We start from the raw sequence: 16,663 nt of genomic DNA, 5'->3' as shown, positions 1-16,663 counted from the left end.
TTCATAATACACTATTTGCAAGTCCTTAAAAAAGCAAAGCAGTGGTTTTGCCTTTCTATTACATGGTAAAACATTTAAGATGTTCCTTCTCTGACCAACGGCTCCTATTAGTGTACACCTTAAAACATTCAGTGTTCTGGGGTCCTTCCTGTGCTCTCCTCTGGGTGCCCCCGCTATGCTAACCTAGAGCAGGTGCACAGCCTGGGTCCACACAGAGGTAGAATGGGAACAGCAGGTTGAGAGGGTAGTCTGCTGTGAAAATTATTTGTTCTGGACGGCACCCAAGGCTGAGCGAGCCCTCAGCAAGGGCGGTTTGGAGGAGGTGCACGGTCCTTGGAGAGGGTGGTGGAGGGCCATGTTCCCCCAGGCTGGACCTGCTCAGGGGCTGGTGGGCCACGCTCTGGGGTGTAGGCAGTCAGCAGCTCGTGGCATGGGTCTGTAGTTGGAGTCTGGGTGCTGGCAGGAGCTGTGGAGCTCTGGTTTCTGAGTAGAGGGGACTCTCCTGGGCCTGAGGCTGGGTGGGCTCCACCCGTGTCCATGTGGCGAGACCACATGGCTGACCCCTGCCTGTCCCTCTTGCAATGTTCCTCCCACACCCACTACTGCGGAAGCTCATCACTGTGCCCACTGGGCCCACTGTGCCCAGAAACGCTGTTGCTGATCTCAGAGCCCACACTGAAGGGCACCCTGGGAGCTGAGGGGCAGTAAATTGATAAGGGACCCCGCCCCCCCCCCCGCCCCCAGGGGTTGGCCGACTGTGGCCCTGGGCCAAGTCCAGCCACCGCCTATTCACCTATGGCCTGGGAGGTAAGAGCAGTTTTTACATTTTTAACGGCTAAACAAATTAAATCAAAAGAATGATAATATTTTGTGTGAAAACACATTTTCAAAGATGTAACCAGTAAGATCACATCATAGACCACCATTAATAGCTGAACATTTGTGATTTATTTTTATGATAAGAAACACTAACTTTGAACCTCAAGTAGCAAAATGTTCTCCCATATAATCACATTTGTCTCATCACAAGACTTGTATTACAAAAAAAAGTTCTCAATTATTATGATATTTAAGTTTTATCAACTAAAAAAACTGTGGTTGTTGTTTTCTGTCTTGTCTACACATATCCTCAAATTTTGTTTCTTGGCCTGCAAAGCCTAATATATGTACTATCCGGCCCTTTAAGGAAAAACACTGCCAATCTCTGACCTCTTGAAATACAACTCATTCTTCAAGACCAATTTAAAACGCTGCTTCTAAGTGAAACCATTCTGCATCCCCCTTCGAATCACGGGCATGTGATTAAGCGGGATTACAGCGGTGGGTCTACAAGGTAGCCTCCTGTCTCTGCTGCCTCAGGCACTGTCCCTTCCTCACATGGGCTCGCACAGGCCAGCCAGCGCCCCGGGTTTCAGTGTTCTCACAAGGACCCACTGCCTTGATCCACCTGCAGGAAAGAGTGAAGAGCGGAGGCCAGTCCTCCTTCTACGCTCCCTGCCAGGGTCCTCTTGTCGCCCAGGCCGCACTCTTTCCTTCCTCCCCACCACCAGCCTGGCCCAAAGATGACCAGTTCTTGTGGTGTCTATTCAAAGCCTCCTGACTGGTTTCTCTGTTCCTACTCTTGAACCCCTATGGTCATTTCTCCATAGAAATGCTCCATTTAAATAATAGCTAAGATAACAGTACCCCATTGCTTACATCCCTCAAAGTTTTTCCATCATATTTAGTCTGCACCATAGCCGATACCCTTACTCTGTCTGTCAACCATATATACCTGTCTGCATCTATATCGTTTGTATCTATCTGCCAATCAATTATATCTGTCTGTATCTACCATGTCTGTCTGTCTGCCTATCATCATCTATATCTATCTATCCCTATCTATCTATCTATCTATCTATCTATCTATCTATCTATCTATCTATCTTAGTCTTTCCTGTACATCTCCTTCACAACAAGGTAAGCACCATGGGCAAGTGCATCGACTATTTTATTTTATTAACTGTAATATCTCCAGCACATGCCATAATGACATATAAATAAGTGCCCAATATACATGTGTTAAATGAATAAAGTATTTGTGTGGCTTTTGGGACTTAGAGGTCAAATCCCTGTGAGGACTAGACAGAGTTCATTTAGAAGGAAATGTGCTGAGTAATAAAATTTCTCTGCCTCTTAGACGTTATAATATTTCCCAGACCTTGCGAGAGAGAAGGACCAGAGGGAAGCAAGGGACAAGTTGATGGTGCAGCATCCTAAAGTAGTCCTTTCCAGGTCCTCTAAAGAAAGGGAGGATGAAAACAGAGAAGGAAACCCAAGGAGGTCTGATTGCCATGAGACCAGCACTACTGCCCTGTGCATGCCCAGGGCCAATACGACTCACCCCACAAAGTTCCTGTCAGCCCAGGAGGCACAGGAGGGCCAGCAGTTCTGCCCGCAGGAGGAAACTGCACTGTCCTTTTATCAGCCTGGACTGTTAGAGCCTTGTGAATGCAGCAAGGGGCAGCTTAGCAGCATCTCCAGGATTAGTGGTATCTGAAGACCGAAAGCAAATCTGAGTGGGCAGTGCTAGCCCAGACCTGGCATCACCCTGAAACATGACTGCCTCCAGGGAGAATGAAGAGAGACAAATTTGATAGAAAACGAGGGCTCATGATACATGTTCACATTTTTGGCACTTGAGTTTGTGATTTGAGGCTCACATCCACCCAACTGTCTCTTCTTCCTACTTCCTTTGTGTTCTCAACTTTTTCTTTTCGCACCACTAAACTACAACACTTACAGGCCAGAAGCAGGATGTTTTCCTGATCTCTGTGCCCTGCAGTGCCTTGTGCATATGTCTAGACGCTCAATTCAACTTCCTGAATTGGATTAGCACACTGTGGCAGAGATGTGTTCCTGCTCCTCCTGAATATCTCTGTCTTGTTTCAGAACCAGCACAGTTTGCCTCTTTCATTGATGCTGCCCCTGCAATGGGGCAGGTGACCCAACTGTGCAAATCAGAACAAATCTTGTACCACAGCCGAGCTTCAAACCAAAGCTGACCCATCAGCATCTCACCAAGTGCTGGTGTGGAGCTGCCAGAACTCCTCTCTCCCAGGCACCTCCGTTTGGACTTGCTACAAGATTTTGTCACCACAAGGGGAGAGCCTGAGAGCACAGGCACACAGAAGGGCATTGGACAAGAGCTGCGGAGAGAATCTGGGCTCTGCTGGCCCTACCAGAGCCCAGGACTAGGCAATAGCTGAAGCCACAGCAGCTCGGGACTGTCCAGTGACTTGGACCAGCAGGCTTTCCCTTTCTGCTAAAGCCAATTTGGATCAGAGTTTCTGACACATGCAACTAAAACTTAGTAAATAGTACATAAATCTTACCCCCAGAAGACTTTCTGCTGTGAACCCTATCAAGCAAGCAGAATTGAATCAGTCAAATAAGCAAATTCCACAGTTGAGAGCTGCTATTGCAAACATCCTGCTGTGGGGAAAGGTCGCAGCCTTTTTTGTAAACACGGGAAGGGGGCTATTGGACTTGGGAATTCAGATACGGCCTGTGGTGCCTACGCGCCACAGAGTGCAGTCGCTAAGCCCTGTGCATGGCGGTTCACAAGCCTGGTCACCGTCAGGATGCCTTCGTGTTCAGCTGAACTATACAAGACTCCAGATAATTGGTTTTAATAGCACAGATTTTTAAAATTTCTGATAAAATCCCATTGCTTGGTCATAGTTATGTATAGCGAATTTCTCTGTTAGAGCCAACAAATAATAACAATTTAGACATAAGCCTCAGTTCCTGTCCTCAGCATCAAATCCTGGCTCTTTTCCTCGGCTGTGCCATCAGGGATATAGAGAGCATGGTCTGGTCAGAATGTTGGCATCATTATATCACTGAAGTTATGAAGATACAGGTCATTACTAAAGAAGCCTTTTAAATTTTAAATCATGGTTGGCATCTGAACATTCATAAAAGTCTTGAGTCTCTTGAATCCCAAGGCAAAGCAAATTCTCTAAAGATCTTTGAGTTTCCTCCTGAGAGTGAATGGCTGCCAAACCTCAAGCTAAGAAACTTAGCTTAAATTTTTCTTTAAAAAGTGATTAAAGCATTTGAAAATGTCCATACTAAGACAATTTTATTGAAATTAAGAGTTTCAAAAATACTGGGAAGAAAATTTTTACTTTGGAAACCTCAAAAGCTTGAAAGGAGCTTAAGCTGTGGAAATAATTTACATATTGATCATGGGCAATAAACTAGGGGCTGGGTCGCTGGGGCAAACTTGCCACCTGGGGAGAGAAACTGACCATGGATTAAGCACCCTGCACCCCATTACTCAAGGCCAGGGCTTCCCAAACTTTCCTTCATATCAACAAGCATCCACAATAATATTTTCCTCAGTGGATGCTCAGCTATGAGAGAGGAACCTACAGGAAAAGTTTAGAAGTTTAGAAACGGTTTTCCAAATGTCCATTAATTAGATATTAACCAAATTATTAAGCCTTATAACTTACATGAAATAAAGGTTAATTCACTGAATTGATAAAACCCTAACCAAAATCAAAGGAGCTAGAATGCTGCTAAGGAAATATATAGAATAGATAGATTAAATCTTAGTCAAAGTAGAAGAAACTTCATACATCTATGTAATTTTTTAGAAGGCTTTGACATATTGCCCTTAGCTCAGAAGCTTTATTAGAACATTACTGTCTTGAACACCACTGCCCGACAACTACGGACATCGTTTCTTTTCTTTTTCTTTTTTTTTTTTTTTATCGTTTCTTAAGTGGATTCTTATCTTTCTGTGGCCTTGGTTTAACTACTTCCTTTGACTCAAGGGGACAGAACTTATCAGTTCAAGAAATCAAAACTGGTCTCTCTGGTCACATCAGCAGCCTTCATAGTCCAAACTTTAAACCAAATTGGCCATTTGAACCCCAAACATTAGTGTATCCTGTGCTTCTTTTCTCCTCCCCCTGACCCCAGGCTGCAGATGTGGGACAGAGAGTAGGGAGTGGTGAGAACTTAGCTTTCAGCATAAGGAGACCCTTGACTTAGACTCACTTTATCTTTTCTCAAACTAAGGAGAGATCCTGGCTCACAGCAGACTACACATGCCACTCTAGTCTGATCATTTGGTGTAAAAAATGGACTCTTCCAAAGAAAACAGAAAATTCAGTGTGCTTAGGTTCTAAATTGCATAGGATTATGTCTTATCACGACACACTTGCAAACAAGGCAACAGGTAGAAGGACTTGTGACAGGCAGTCAGTCCAGCAACACAGCCAGCCAGATTTCCCTCTGACCCATGAGGCACCACATCCTACTTTTTAGGTGGAATAAAAGCCTCAAATCACTCTTGATGAGCAAAGACTTGTTACTATTATTTTTTAATCTTACAAAAGATGAAGGTTAGTATTTTCTCATTTTACAGAAACTTTGTTTAAATAGAACATTAGCAAACCAAACAGCCAATTTTCCTTAATTTAAACAAGATGAACAGGATGGAAGTTATAATTTATTTTGATTATTCTAACCTCCAACATAGTAATTTGCAAACACCTGAGCAGTCAGGCCTGCACGGGTAATGCAAGAGCAGGCCCACACAAGGAAGTAAAGGGCTCCTGGGAGACCTGTCATTTCTCTGGAGTGCATCTTCTAACTTATTATTAATTAGGCATCTCCCATATCTCAATAAAAACATTCCTGAGAACAAGAATGCAGGAGAGGCATGTTCTGTAAGCAGAAGAAAACCTGAAAATCTTCTCTCCTACGGGTAGAACTTTCTGGACCCATCAGATTCTGACTCCCTGTGGGGCAGGGGGCCCTGTCTGTGTCATTCTTTCCAACTCAGCCCTGGCAGAGTTGGAAACATTTGTTGAAATGAAGTGAAAAGGCCACGTTTCTGGCCAGCAGGTACATCTCATTTCTTTGTGGTCACTCACCAGTTCATAGCACTTTCCTAACTTGTTTCAATATGAAAGATCCACTGCAGCAAGGAGATCCACAGACGCCCTGTGCTCCCAGGGCCAGAGTGGCCACCCCACCCACCTCTTCTGCTCTCAGAGACCTCTCTACTCCAAGCGGTTCCCCAAACAGCCTGGCTGGTCACAGGGAGGGCCAGGTGAGTGTGTGGAGGGCCTGGCACACTTCGGGGCAACCGCCCAGCGCGCATCTTCCCGGCCTCCTGCCCCCCCGAGTCAAGCGCACAGCACACCCACACCACCCTGACAGACTTAGAGTGTCATTTATTGAAACAAATTGGAACGGAAAAGGCAGTAACTAGTAAGTGGCTTTTCAAACATTACACAATCACAAATAACATAAAATGAATTACAGTAGTTAAAATTAAGCGTTAGAGCTTTTCTGTGAACGGAAACGACCGTGGTCGCGTCCAGAGAGCTGGTTAATCTTTGACAGTTCGCGGGATGACGACAGCAAATCCCAAAGACACGCTCGTTTCTCGCCCTCTTCGCCACCCATTTACCCTCTCCAGCAAAGTTTTTTAAAGGGGAAGGGGGTGGAGGTGACCCCGATTCTGGGTGAGGCTCAGGGGCGGTACCGACACCCGTACTCACTTGTGACCCCGGAGCCTGGTCCTCTCCGGCGCCCCTCGAGCTGCGGACACCTACCCAGGAACAGGAAGGGCACTCTCCGCTTGGCCCCGCCTCCCAGGGCAGGGACGGGCCCCGACGAGGCGCACACCTGAGACAGGTAAGGGAGCAGGTGAACACCCCGCTTTTGTCCAGTACAAAGCACCTACTTTACATATTCTCTGGACAAAAACAACACGGCACTCGGGGTGGCAACTAGGGAAGGTCTGCTCTGGACCTTGTCAGTCCCATGGTGGCTCCTAAAGCATCTCATCTTAGAATTGGGACAACCTAGGCCGACGGCCCCTGTCCCAGAACGGACGGTTGTGGGCGGCAGGGCGACGCAGGGGTCTCGGGGTCCGGGGAGGTCCTCCTTGGTCCTGTGCGGGCTCCGCTCACCCCCTGATCGCGGGCCTCGCGTTTGAGCCGCGCGGCCCAGGTCTGGGGGGACGTTCACCTGAACCCCAGGAGGGAGAGGCCTAACCCTCGGTCCAGGACCGGCCCCTCAGGTGTCGGTCAGTAGTCCCACGCACCCCCACCATGTGCTCCGGGAGCCCTCCCCCGCCCTCAGGTGACCTGAGTCCAGCCCCCCACCGGGACGCTCCCCTTTCCAGGTGACTCACGGCCCCGCCCCCACTCCACCCCTCTCCTCGAAGCTCCTCCCCCTCCCGAGGCCCCTCCTCCGCCTCCTGACCTTTTGCCCCACCCCCACACCGCCCCCTCCCCCGTGGCGCCCCTTCCGTTCTCCGGAGGACTGTGGCCCCCCCCCCGCCTCAGTACTGCGCAGGTGCAAGGCCCGGCGCTCGCCCCGGGGCGGGGCTAAGGCCGTACTGCGCAGGCGCGCGGGGCGGGACCCTCGAGGTGCGCATGCGTCGCGCAGGAAACGTCCCGACGCGCTCAGTGGGCGCCTGGGTGTGCGCGCGGGAAGATGGCTGAGCAGCTGCCGAAGTCTGTGCTCTTCGTGTGTCTGGGTGAGACAGCGCTGATCTAGCCCCACTCTGGCTTTCCCGAACGGTCGGGGTGGGTCTCATGCGTTTTGGGCTGCGCCGTCGGGCCAGGAACGGTGATCGGGAGGAGGCCGGGGTCAGGGATACCGGAGGGTGGAATGGAGCGCCCGGGGCTCTTCCTCCGCGCCGCGCACTTGCTGGCCTGTTCTCCAAGCTGGGTTCCCTCACCAGCCCAGCCCACTCTCCAAGCGAGGTTCTCTCTTACCTGCCTGTTCTGCAAGCGGGGTCCCCTCTTACCCTGCTCGGTCCGATCCAAGCTGGGTACCCTCTCACCTGCGCGTTTCCTATACAAGCCGGATTACCTGTCACCTCAGTCCGCTCACCTAGCCGTCCTCACCTGCAGTACCGACACTGCAAACCAGGATCTTTTGCGTTGCACACGCCTGGCATCCCTGTTTCTCCTTCATCGAGTAGACCCAAGGCTGCTGGACTGATATACTCTCTTGGGGCCTCCCGATGCCCCCAGACCCATTACAACCCTGGTTTGCTGGCTCATTTTCTTGGCCCCTGCTTACAAATGGATGTAAGCTAAAGACAGATGGAGTGCAAGGATTCTGGATTTCTTGGCTATAAAAGCCGAACCAGGGAGACCGGATTCTCTAGGTGTCTGTGTAAGCAGACTCATGTGCCAGTGTTCCAAATTAGAATTCACTCTCCCTGTAGTTGTCGGGATTCTTCCTTTGGAATAGCACCACAGGGTTATATTTCTCAGTGTTTGCACCCTGTCTCCTTAACCTCCAAGAGAGGAAGGCCTAAATCATCAATAGTCCAGTTACTTAAAATCTTCTGATGAGTCTGCATTTCCTATGGACTAAAGTTTCCCCACCTTTCTATGCTGCCCCCTTCAAGAAGAGGATGGAAGTCTGCCCATCTGTTTCCGCTTCATCTCCATACCTTTTCCTGCCCATGCCCTGTGATTTGCTGTCTCCCAGCAGTTCAGGTGCTTAACGCACCTTTGTGTGGTTGTTTCTGGGCACCCATATTGCATTTTCCCTGGAAAGACTTTCTGTAAGATTAGGTCCACATATTCTCTTTGCTTTTCCCAGATCCTCTAAGTGGAGGTCATTTACCTATAACCCTTTGTAGACACCTTTCATTATATGAACTTTATTATAATTACTTGATAGCCTCTTGGGATCACATCTAGATTTAGCCCTCTTGAGGGCAGTAACTGTGGCTTATTTTTCTGTATTTCCAGCTTTAAGACAATATGTGACGATAACTAGGTATTTGCAGAATTGAATTTCTGTGAGGGGAAAAGTAAAAGGGCCACCTTGTTTCAGTTTGGTAGTGGGCATCATTTGGTTTTTAAGCTCTCCATGAAGGCTGACTTATGGAATCAACAAATTAAGATTAAAGGGCAGTTCAGTTCATGTTGGGCATCTAACAGGATTCCATTGCCTTGTTTATTTTACTTGGTGTTGTCGATTATGCTGACATAATGCACCATGGTGGTTATTAACAGGGGATGTATACCTGTGTCTATTTATCTTCCATACAATTTTTTTTTTTTTAAGCAACTGCTCTATTACCAGGCACTCTTCTGAGTGCTAGGGATATGGTAGTGAGCAACAGACAAAAGTCCCTGCCTCTGCGGAGCTCACGTTCTGTCACCAACAACCAAGTACTTGGTTACTTAATAAGTTGGTGATGTGTTAAGAACTGTAGAGCAGGGAAGGGGGTGAGAGTGGAATACACTTTTAAGTAGATGAGTCAGGGATGGCCTTATCTATAAGGTGACATTTGGGCAAAGACTTGAGAGTTGAGAAAGCAAGCCTGGGTCTTCCGGGGCTCAAAAGAAAGTGGGTGAACAGTTTTGAAATGAGAGTGCTCGTCCTGTTCACATTGGCAGGGAAACCACTGTGGCCTGGCCTAGAGACCCAGTAGCCTTTTTCAACCAGACCTTCATCTGTACCTGAACTTGAAAGTAATTTGAGTGACTATTTTCTCAATGCCACCACAGATACATAACTAGAACTATTCTGGATGGGTAGGAAAGGTATTTCCTTACATAAAAATGAGCGCTCTGGGGCAGGAGTCTGTGAACTCCTTATATAAAGAACCAGAAAGTAAGTGTTTGGTGCTTTGCAAAAGCAGACCTAGACAATACATAAACAATAACGCTTGACTGTATCCCAGTATAACTTTATTTACGGACACTGCAGTTTGAATTCCATGTGGTTTTTCTCATGTCACAAGATGTTACTCTACTTTTGAGTTTTTTCAGCTGTTTATAAAGGTAAAAATTATTTTTGGTTTTGTCGGCTGTACACAAAGGTGGTGAGCAATGGATCATAGTTTTCAGATGCTGTTTTAGGGTCTACAGAGGACATGTCTGGTGAGGCCATGTGAGGGCTTGGGCTTACTCTGAAGGAGATAAGCCACTGGAGGATGAAGCCATTGAGCAGAGGTGGGACATTTAGAAAGAAGTGTTCAGCTGCTGTGTTGAGATTAGACTGGGCAGGGGTGAGGCCCCAGGGGTGCAGAGGGGCATGTGCTGGATCAGAGAGAGTATCACCGGGGTGGGGGGGTGCTGAGTGGTCATATTGTGGGCAGGTTTGAGGAGTCTATGAATGCCATTTCGCATGATAGCCTGTGTATACATAGAGCAGTAAGAACGGTATATTTTTGAAATGTAAAAAAATTCTTCCTTCAAAGCATTTATTTGGGCTCTTTTCAGACTGAAGTGTGGAGAGGAGTGTCAGATGTTTTCCACTGGTAAGGCTAATGGCAGGAAGGAACTGCACTCCTTATTTTGGCAAGATTACTGAAAGTGTCCTGTGTTTTTGTGCCACAGAGATAGACTGAATGGTTGAAGGCCCCAGGGCATGTGCCTGGTGACTGTCAGTGGTGTTAGGTTACCTCTTTCCTACAGTTAACTGATACTTCTTGATACTTCCTATGTGCTGCTCGTTGTGGGGGGTGCAGCCCAAGGTAAGAGACACAGTCCCTACCCTGGGAGAATTTCATTTTTTCCTTTGGTGAGTCTCAGTCCTTGAAGTACAGATATTGAGTAAGAGGACGTATCATGCTGCCTAATTTGGAAAAAACAAACTTGAGACCTCACAGATTGAGCTTTTTTCTAAAGAAATCTGAAGATGACATTTTAAGTTTTTAGAACTTTTCCAAAGGTGGAACCTGAAGTATTGAAGATTCTAATGTGAGTAAAGAGTGACCCGTGTCTTAACTCTGCTCCCGTCTATTCCTCTTGTTTTTTGTGTTGCCCTCTGTAGGCTGAGTCTCCACCTTTAATTCCAGGCTTTCCAGCCCTGCAGTTGTTTTCCTAACTTGTGGAAAGGGTCTTTCTCTTCAGGCCCTTTTACAGTGCTGGGCTCCTGTGTCATAGACATGCAGAATATGTTTGTTGAACATTCTCTTCCCACTGGACCCACAGAGTCCACATCCTGGGCACAGTTAAGGTTCCTGTAACCCAGACCCACCAGCGCACATTCATTGCTCCTTACTCATACAGCCCCCTAATTTAAATGCCCGTTAAAGTACTCTTCCTAAGAGATCAATTCCAATCTTCTTTTTTTTCTGATAAGGAATTTTCTTATTATCTTATTTATGCTTTTAGCATAATTCCTTAGGATAATGGGCATGTTTTGTTATTCCAGGAGGTCCTTACATAGTTCATGCATGGTGGGTGAGTCAGGGTGGGGTCTGTGAGCCACACATTGGGGATGGGGGAGCTGGACGGTTAGTTCAGCTGCAGGCCCATTATTCCATCACTCATACCTACTTAATGAAACTCAGTGAACCCTTGGCATTGGCGCTCTGGGAAGCATCCTGAATTGGTAATACTCTGAGTATTGTTCTAGATGGATGACGAGAGGGTGACACGTGTCGGAGGGCCAGAAAGCTTCAGGTTCGAAACTCTTCCAAATCTGCCTATGCTTTCTAACTTTGGCTCTTTCTGCTTTGAATCTTTTTGTTATGATAAAACTGTAATCCTAAGTCTAGCATTTTCCTGAGTTTTACGTGTTCGTCTAGAGAATTACTGAATGTGTGGGGACTCCTGGATCTGTAGCCAGCTGCTCTGAAGTGAGGGTGGCCCTGGGGAATCCCTGAACTTGCAGCCGATGTTGGAAGTTCTGGGCAGGCTTGGTGACCTGGAGGGAAGCACCCTTAATTCAGCCGGCCGACTCCCAACAGACTGCACCCTGAAAGTTTGTGTTGAACTACTGTTAGGCTGAAATTTGGTTGTGTATTTTATGAAACAGTATTCATCCTTATGTGCAATATACTTGAAAATACATATTTTTAACCCTGTTGTATTTCATTTTAAAAATAGGCTCATTGCAACCCACTTCATTGATTTCATGAGTTACTTCTGGGTCATTTATAACAGCCTGAAAAACAGTGATTTCAGTTGTAATTGATTTCTTATGTCTTGGTTATTTGTACTTTGAGTACTTGGACAGCTGGTGTCAAATCATTGAGCTTGGGTTTGGTCAGCTCTTCTCCAGAGGTCCCACTGTGGATGCACTGGTAGGATGCTGACCTTGCTTTCCTTAGGGAGGTGCTGTTGCTGTGTGTCAGGTGGGTGACGTGGTCTCTGGCATTCAGCATTTGCCCTAGCATCAAACCTGACGCCCACTCTCTGCCTTCCCCTCTTTTTAAGGTAACATCTGTCGGTCACCCATTGCAGAAGCAGTTTTCAGAAAACTTGTAACTGATCAAAAGCTTTCAGATCATGTAAGTACCATTCTCTATCTTAAAGAGGCCAACCTGACTGCCTTTGCGGCAGGAAATTGTGAAAAAAATTCTTTTTTTCTCCTGCAGTGGAGGATAGACAGTGCAGCGACATCCACGTATGAAATAGGAAACCCTCCTGATTATCGAGGGCAGAGTTGCATGAAGAAGCATGGTATCCCCATGAATCACACTGCCCGGCAGGTACTGTACTGGAATTTGAAGGTGCACATGTGTGTTCTGTGTTGCAGTGGGTCATTGACAGCGGCGCTGTTTCTGACTGGAACGTGGGCCGGTCACCAGATCCAAGAACTCTGAGCTGCCTCAGAAATCATGGCATTAACACAGCCCATAAAGCAAGACAGGTAGAAGAGATCTCATTTAATTTCTAATACTGGAGTCCCCTAACTTGAGACGTTGTGAGTTTAACCACACTAATGTGCTAATAAGTGTTTATTCTGGTCCGTTTACATAGCTACAGGATACCCATTTTTTTTCACTGCTGGTTCCACAGTTCTGAAAGGTGGGCATGATCTTGGAATTTACTTATTAAAATGCATTTATTTTTATTTTATTTTATTTATTTATTTATTTATTAGACAAAAATACAAGAGAACAGATAGATCTATACCTTTATTTATTTACTTTTCATTAAGTTTAAATCCTTAAGGGGTACAACATCACACAGATTCTGTGGCCAATGGCTTTAGCAGGAAGATTGCTTCAGAATTTGGCACGAACCATGCCACTGTTTCATGAGCTCGAGTTACTTTTCCCCAGATTACTCTAGTTTTGTTTGGCTTGCCACCAGAAGTCACTGTGTTGTTCTTTGCTTGGCACACATAGGCACATCTCTTGCCTAGATAGAATTCAGTTTCATCTCAACCTTAGATTTTAAGAGCTGTGTGCTCCCTCTGGTTGTGGAGACCCCGCATATAGCCAGCAAAAATGGCCTTGGACCACAGCCTTCCGGACATATTTGGTGTTTTAGGAGTCCTATTCCCAGCAGGGCTCCATAGGCTCCAAGATGGCAGAAAGAGAAAGGCTAAAATGCATTTATAATCACATAAGTGATACTGGTAAGAGCCCTGCCTAAGACCTGGAGACCTGAGTTATAATCTCCTTTTTCATGTCCATCTGTGTGATTGAAACATTTAAGCCCTGGTAACTAGTCTGCTTACGTTACAAGTTTATTGCTAGAATAAAGTTCTATAATATCTACAAAAATGTATTTTCAACAGTGTCTTAGAAATATAGGGTAGTACTGGTATTATTATGGATGCATATCCTGCACCCCAGCAGTTGGACTTCTGGGTTTAGGTTCTGGAGTGCTGCACTGTAGAACATTCTGGGATAAGGCAGGTAACGCTGTATCTGCTCTATTCAGTGTGGAAGCCACTAACAGGCCGTTGTACACTTGAGATACGGCCAGTGTGATGGAGGAACTGAAGTTTATTTTTTAACTTACTTAAGGAGCTGCCTGGAACTAGTAAGCACGTCAGTGGGCTGCACGGTTCTAAGATTCACGCACAACCACTGGGGAGAGCGTGAGGGTTGTAGTACCGCAGTGAGACATCAGAGCCCAGGGGCGGGCACGTTCCATCACTAGGAGCATGCCACCGGTGTGTGCTCTGGGACCTTCCATGACCCCAGGGGCTAGCTGCTAAAGAAATGGGCTTCATTTCTGATACAGAGTGCTTCATACATTGTTATGAAAGGAAAGTTACTTTTATCACTGTCGTTATTTTATGGAGACTCAATTAGATGTTTAAAAATTCTGGCTGGGGCGCCTGGGTGGCTCAGTCAGTTAAGCGTCCGACTCTTGATTTTGGCTCAGGTCATGATCTTAAGGCCATGAGATCGAGCCCCACATCAGGCTCCCCACTCAGCAGGAGGCTGCTTTTCTCCCTCTTTCTCTCCCTCTGCCCCTTCTCTCATTCACTCTCTCTCTAAAAGAAATAAATCTTTAAAAAAAAAAATTAAAAAAAAAAAAACCTGGCTCAATCTTCTAACTTCTTTTGTATCCAACCTAACAAAATATGCAGGCTCTGTAGGCCAAACAAGGCTGTGGATTGGCATCAGAAACAATAGGCTATGTCCAGTGATGAGCTCTTGAGGCCTTTAAAATGAGAAGCTGCCAAATGTTTTGAAAATCAGTTGTGAGATATATTACATATTTAGAAGTATGGCTGACATGTGAGAGCTGCAATTTAGTATTGGTGTTTGAATGAGAACTTTGTGTAAGACTGGACAAAGACTCTAATCATTGGTATCTTAAACCATGTCTTTACTGAAAGCTTTTCAGATTGCTTACCATACAGCATTGTATTTTTATTTTTGATCATTCTCAATTTTTGTCCTCTCCATTACCTTGTTAGGGAAGGAATAGTTGGTAAACCTGTTTTGCACATGGAGAAACTGAGTTCTGGAGAGAAAATATATAACTTATCAAAGGTCACCCAGCTTCAAACTGGTAGACTGGGATTTGACCATAGGCTTATTTGTTTGTTTTAATAAAAACATATACAGGTATGAGCCAGAAAGTTCACAAAAGTGCCACAGAAACACTGCTGATGTGTTAATGATGTCTCAGAAGCTAGTAATACACACGTTACTTTGGCTTAGATAAATTTACTCTGGAATCTGTGAACTTCTCATTTCTGGCTGTCAGCTGACTCTCTATGTTAACAACTAACTATTTAAGTTAACTGCCTTAAGGCCTGACCTGTTCTTTTTTTTTTTTTTTTAAGATTTTATTTATTTATTTGACAGAGCACAAGCCGGGGGCGGGGGGCAGCAGGCAGAGAGAGAGGGAGAAGCAGGCTCTCCACTGAGCAGGGAGCCCGACGCGGGGCTTGATCCCAGGACCCTGGGATCATGACCTGAGTGGAAGGCAGACACTCAGGCAACTGAGCCACCCAGGCACCCCAAGGCCTGACCTGTTCTTACATCGAATTCTCATTGGACAGAATAGTACACATTTTTTAGATCACATGTCTTAATCTCCAGGATATGGACACCTTGTCCATTTCTACTTTCTGTGTTTAGAGAATGCAGATTTATTTATTCTGAGTAGTGGTTCATGATTTCAAGCAGTCACACTTTCATGTTTTCTGTTTTTAAGATCGGATTATTTTTTGTACACAAGTATATAATTTGGGTAAAAATGAAGTATTTTAAATACACATGTCTTAAAAAGCTAGAAACTTTTAATTTTTAAAGATCAATTGTAATTGTTGATTTTAGAAGTAATATTCCCACACAATCTGTTTCTTTCCCTTTTTCTTTTCCCCTGTTCCTTTTAAGAAACATTTCTCGATGATTTTTTTTTTTATTTCAAAACACTGGTAAGATGTGTTTTATAAATTAGTATTGTTTTAGATCTCTCTTACCCTTTAGCATCTTGTGATTGTTTACGGGCTTTTTTTTTTTTTTTTAAGATTTTATTTATTTATTTGACAGAGGGGGAACACAAGCAGAGGGGAGCATCAGGCAGTGAGAGAGGGAAGAGCAGTCTCCCCGCCGAGCAGGGAGCCCCACGCGGGGCTTGATCCCAGGACCCCGAGATCATGACCCGAGCCGAAGGCAGACGCTTAACTGACTGAGCCACCCAGGTGCCCCTACAGGCTTTCTCTTTAGCAGTTGTCGGAATGTGTAAGAGAACTATTCTGTTACATTTCTTAAAATTTTGATTTTCCTAATACTTTCAACCTGGGTTTAATAAAATGTGTTTAGGGTGCTTCGTTTTTTTTGGGGGGGGTGGTGTGTGATTGCATATCCAGTTAGTTCTATGGAGATGTTTACTCTGTTACACATTCGTTCTTCTCATCAGCAAACCTTTCACATTTGCACAGGTTGTCAGTGGGTACTTGGGACCAGTACCGCTCCCTCCACTCCAGAGGTCATTAGTCAGGTTCTTTCTACCTTTTTAACTTAGGACCTTGGAATCCTATAGTGTGTGCTCTTTCTGTCATCTTTTCTCTGTGAGATTCTCCATGGCCTGTCTTGTAGTGCTCACTCTGATGCTGATTTCAATACCCTGTTCCAGACGTGCTGCAGTTGTGTCTCTTCTACTCTGGATGGACACTTGGGCTGTTCCTAGTTTGGGCTGAGTGCCCTGGTGAATATTTGTATGTTTCTTTGGGGAATGCCTGTGTACAGTTCTGTTGGATGCACACCCGGGATTACCGGCGTGTCAGGGTTGGATGCACACCCAGGATCACACACACTGTCAGGGTGGATGCACACCCAGGATCACACACACTGTCAGGGTTGGAAGCACACCCCGGATCACACACACTGTCAGGGTTGGAAGCACACCCCAGATCACACACACTGTCAGGGTGGGTGCACACCCAGGATCACACACACTGTCAGGGT

At 45.9% G+C, this 16,663-nt stretch overlaps 2 protein-coding genes across 4 annotated transcripts in view; one reads left to right on the top strand and one right to left on the bottom strand.

The window, feature by feature from the left end:
* The window catches only part of SH3YL1 (SH3 and SYLF domain containing 1), a 36,834-nt gene extending 29,732 nt beyond the window's left edge, over positions 1 to 7,102 (bottom strand). Inside the window, exon 1 of the mRNA XM_081797269.1 lies at positions 6,567 to 7,102. Within this exon, the coding sequence (XP_081653395.1) occupies position 6,567 (1 nt within the window). The 5' untranslated portion in view covers positions 6,568 to 7,102. The remainder of the gene's footprint in view (positions 1 to 6,566) is intronic.
* A 309-nt stretch (positions 7,103 to 7,411) lies between these two features.
* Positions 7,412 to 16,663, top strand: part of ACP1 (acid phosphatase 1) — a 15,075-nt gene continuing 5,823 nt past the window's right edge. Inside the window, exons 1-3 of one of the 3 annotated variants that reach the window (XM_006737959.3) lie at positions 7,412 to 7,552; positions 12,213 to 12,286; positions 12,374 to 12,648. In XM_006737959.3, the coding sequence (XP_006738022.1) occupies positions 7,510 to 7,552; positions 12,213 to 12,286; positions 12,374 to 12,601 (345 nt within the window). In that variant the 5' untranslated portion in view covers positions 7,412 to 7,509 and the 3' untranslated portion in view covers positions 12,602 to 12,648. The remainder of the gene's footprint in view (positions 7,553 to 12,212; positions 12,287 to 12,373; positions 12,649 to 16,663) is intronic. The other 2 variants (XM_031033139.2, XM_031033138.2) reach the window with 2 other exon arrangements.

Source organism: Leptonychotes weddellii, chromosome 10, assembly GCF_054177405.1.
Source record: "Leptonychotes weddellii isolate Sample4059 chromosome 10, ASM5417740v2, whole genome shotgun sequence".
Taxonomy (NCBI): domain Eukaryota; kingdom Metazoa; phylum Chordata; class Mammalia; order Carnivora; family Phocidae; genus Leptonychotes; species Leptonychotes weddellii.
The sequence above is the reverse complement of the archived record's forward strand: the minus strand, read 5'-3'. Positions and strand labels throughout refer to the sequence as shown.